Source organism: Gavialis gangeticus, unplaced genomic scaffold (assembly GCF_001723915.1).
Source record: "Gavialis gangeticus isolate Ggan-Ray unplaced genomic scaffold, GavGan_comp1, whole genome shotgun sequence".
Taxonomy (NCBI): domain Eukaryota; kingdom Metazoa; phylum Chordata; order Crocodylia; family Gavialidae; genus Gavialis; species Gavialis gangeticus.
Window position 1 is genome coordinate 2285445 of NW_017729031.1, and position 4410 is coordinate 2289854.

At 40.4% G+C, this 4410-nt stretch overlaps 1 protein-coding gene across 1 annotated transcript in view; it reads left to right on the top strand.

The window, feature by feature from the left end:
• ACVR1C (activin A receptor type 1C) overlaps window positions 1-2249 on the top strand; it is an 88116-nt gene extending 85867 nt beyond the window's left edge. Inside the window, exon 8 of the mRNA XM_019522382.1 lies at window positions 703-2249. Within this exon, the coding sequence (XP_019377927.1) occupies window positions 703-828 (126 nt within the window). The 3' untranslated portion in view covers window positions 829-2249. The remainder of the gene's footprint in view (window positions 1-702) is intronic.
• The last annotated feature ends 2161 nt before the right edge of the window (window positions 2250-4410 follow it).

The window sequence follows — 4410 nt, forward strand, 5'->3', positions numbered from 1 at the left end:
TGGTGAGGCCGCAGCTGGAGTACTGCATCGAGTTTTGGGCTCCACAATTCAAAAAGGATGTGGAGAAGCTTGAGAGAGTCCAGAGAAGAGCCACACACATGATCAGAGGTCAGGAAAACAGACCTTACGACGACAGGCTGAGAGCCATGGGGCTCTTTAGCCTGGAAAAGGGCAGGCTCAGGGGTGATCTGATGGCCACCTATAAGTTTATCAGGGGTGACCACCAGGATCTGGGGGAACGTTTGTTCACCAGAGTGCCCCAAGGGATGACGAGGTCAAACGGTCGTAAACTACTGCAAGACCGTTTCAGGCTGGACATAAGGAAGAATTTCTTTATTGTCCAAGCCCCCAAGGTCTGGAACAGCCTGCCATCAGAGGTGGTTCAGGCACCTACATTGAACACCTTCAAGAGCAAATTGGATGCTTATCTTGCTGGGATCCTATGACTCCAGCTGACTTCCTGCCCTTTGGGCGGGGGGCTGGACTTGATCTTCCGAGGTCCCTTCCAGCTCTAATGCCTGTGAAAATCTATGAAATCTTGAGACAAATGCAACATCTTTTTGTAGCCAAACTTACTGCCACTTCCACTGGATTTTGATTTCAGAGGATTTTATTATATGTTACAGTGTGTTTTCTTAATTCATTGCTACATGAAGGCAGTAGAAGTGTTTTTATTTCTAACCTGTTTTCTTTTATCTTAAGGCACTCAGAGTCATGGGCAGAATAATGCGTGAGTGCTGGTACGCTAATGGAGCAGCCCGTCTCACTGCACTTCGCATTAAGAAGACTATTTCACAGCTCTGTGTACAGGAAGATTGCAAAGCCTAAACAAGTGATTGGAAGAAAAGAAGGGTAGATAGAAGGAATCATTGTGTTCATCTTTGTGTGTGTGTGTGTGTGTGTGTGTGCGTGTGGTGTGTTGTGTGTGTCTGTGTTTTCTTTTACCTACCTCACATATATACGGTATGGTATTTAAGTGCCCGAACCACAGCACTGAAAAATAGCTTTATAGTTGACCTCAGGCAAATGCAGCTTCTAGTTGATGTTTGTTTGTTTTTTTAATACAGCAAGTCACTGACTCACCTTGGTTTTCTTAAGGAAAGTAGTTAATAGAAAAATAGCAGAACTGATCTAAGAAATAATATTAGAACTTAAAATACATTTCACTGTTCCTAAGACTTTTCTTCTTTTTAGAATCAAAATACATTGTAGGTGAGTTGCTGCATGGCTTTAAGAAATGGATTGGGGGAAAATCCCATGAATTTTTTTTGTCAAACCAAAAAAAAGTAGCAGAACAAATATATTGAGCATCTTAGGTATTTTACTTAGCGTTGTGGAGAATAGCTGTCAGTGAAGTGCATTTATATGTTTTTAGACTATAATGATCACTTACTAACCAAACAAAGAGAAATATTCCATTGAACTTGTGTACTGTGAAAGCAAAGTAAATGCATTGTTGTTTTTTAAGTATTTTTTTTAATTACAGCTTTATCTGAAAAAATGTAGGTAACGTTGGTAGTATTTTTGTTATGTACCCTTATGAGCTGATTGTTCCAAAATGCCAGGCTAGGACCAAATTTTCTATTTTGTACTAGTGAGGAAATATAATGTGGGGAGTATTTTGTTAGCCTTTGTGGCTAAAATTTTGATAGGACCTCTTCTGTATTATCTGAAAAGAATGTATTTTTAACTGACATTTTGCAAAGTATTAGTTGATCTAGAGAGTGCCTTTTGTTGGGGACTAGGATGAGCTAACAAAGTTAATTTCTGAAAAAACTCAGCATCCTGGATGAAATTTTTACATGCACAGACCCATACTTAACAACTTGCACTCTACGGAGGCCAGCATAGATGGCTATTCTTAAGGTGGGCCTGGGTGGTTTCCACAGTTTGGAATTGTGTAGAGGGAGTGTCTTCAGCACCCGGAGTGAGTGGTACGGGCACTCCTCATGATCTAAACCTGAATGACAGTAGTACAGTCCCTGTGATCTGACCCAGCTTTAGCCTTTAGAGAACTTATTCCCTCACCCAGAGCTTGAGTTCCCACACTAACCCATTTTCTTATGTGTATAAATATATTTTTAAGTACAGCCCAGTAGTATATAAATGGGTGGGTGAGTGAGGCACAAGCCCTGCGTGCTGTCTAAGGGAGAGGTGCCAGAATAGGATTAGGGGGTGTCTTACTTTCCTGTCCCCCATCCTGTCCCTTATACCCTGTCTCTTCTCTGCATTGGTCCAGTTCTGGCTCTGGCAGAGCAGCAGAGGTGAAGCAGTGGCACAGGGCAGGAGTAGTGGCTGGAGGTTTGATGCTATGGGGAGAGATGTTACCTCACTTTTTAGGCACCACAAATTGTTAAATGGCTGCTGAAGACATGTGTTGATAGCTAAAAGGAGGCAACATTTGTAAAGCAGCAGCAAATTTCTAGCCTTTGCCTCTGCACCAGGTGAGACTATCACCTGGTTCTGGCTAGTATGCCTCTGTGCAAATAGTTTTTGCCACTGTGCAAATAGTTTTTCAGTGTGTATCTCATAATTTAATGCACATGTTCAGTAGTTAAAAAAAAAATCTGACATCCCATGGTGTCCTGGACGGTTTGAGGCATGTGGTATTTCATATACTTTGAAAAAAATTATTTTAAAATATTTATCTTAACCCCACAAAATCCATGAACTATAGAATTAGGGCCACAGATCTCTCCATTCTCTGTAACAGTGGTTTTGGAGAAAGAAAACTTAAAAAAAATAAAAAATAGAAAAGGAGGGAAGTGATCTTGAATACCACAGTTTACTTTATAGTTTCCTGTGTTTAATCTTTGTTGTGGGGTCTTTTGAATTCCGTTTTAGGTGGAAAACCAGCACCATAGTCTTCAGTCAGCTAGGTCAGTGTTTCATGTTTTATTTTGCAGCTTCTGTTGCAGTGAACATTATTTGTTCTTTAAATCACTGCTAGCAAAGTGTAGCATAAATGTTTGTATAATTTACCTTAGCTTGCTTAAAGTGAAGCTGAGCCCTACTTTATTATTTGTGGTCATGTAACCACACTACAGAGTATAATCTAAAGGATTGCTAGTAGGTTTTATTTCTGTATGCTTTGAGTTGTAGACAAACTTACTGTTTATATTTTTAATACTTTTTGTATGTTCCAGTTGTGGTTAGTCACACACACTATCTAATCTACAGTATTTATTTGAAAATGAAATGAAAAGCCAACCTACTATAATGATCTTATTTTAGAGGACATTTTTAGAGATGGTTTGCTTGCTTGCTATCTTTATAAACCCTAAAGCTGATTTGGTTCCTTTTATTATGAATGAAAGTATAAACAAGAATCCAGTGCTTGAGCCTCAAGCACTATAATTCAAAAATAGGTTTTTATTTAAAAGCAAAAATTGTCAAGAAATTTCTAAATAAAAGAGCCTGATCCACCTCTCAGTGAAGTCAATAAAAAAAGACTTATTGACGCCAATAGGAGCTGGATAAGACGCAGAATATTGTGGTTACATTGTAGTTAACATGATGTTAAGGTAGGGCCATATTTTCAGAAGAAATTGACCCCCACAGTTGGAGCAGGATTTTTATAATAGTTTGGATGTCTAAATAAAGTGTCCAGATTATCAAAAATGTTCTGGATTCAGCAACTCTTGTTATTCCCTCTATCTCTTAAAGATTTATTTAGGGAAAAGAGAAACAAAATACCTGTTAATTACACAACAACACAATGACATCGATATTAGGCTACTGCACAGTTAACATCTGTAAAAACCTTTGCATTGATGCTACTGCACAGTAGTGCCAGTTACTGCGCATTGATTTAGTCCTTAGTTATCCAACTACTAAACTTAATGCGCAGTAACTACGGCACATTAATGAACATGTAGACATACCCACTGAGACACAAAAAGAAAAATTAGGATACTGAAATTCAGCCCATTTTCGAAGGTATCTGGAGATGTTACATCATCACCAGAGGACCTAGGAACTAGAAGGATTACAAGGAACTAGAATTATGTTCTCTAAAGCAGGGGTGTCAAAGATGCAGCCTGCAGGCTGGATCTGTCCCACCAAATTCAATCATCTGGCTTCCTGTGCTGCCCCTGGGTCTCAGAGTTGACCTATGTGTGGCATGAAGCATGTGCAGGGCCTGGGATATGCACGTCATGCAGGGGTATGGGGTTCATGGACCTGATCAGGATCGTGGACCTGATCTAGTCCATGGGCCTGCCTTGCACCTTTCATCCAGCCTGCAGGGCCAGATGAATTTGATACCTCTTCTCTAAAGGAGTAAATCAGAGAGCAGAGGCAGGCAAAATATGACCCACCAAGGGATTTTATCCAGCCTGTGGCAGGTCCCTTGGTCCCACCTGGCCCAGGGGTGGGGGGCAGCTCAGGCTGTGGTGTGTGTGGCCAGTC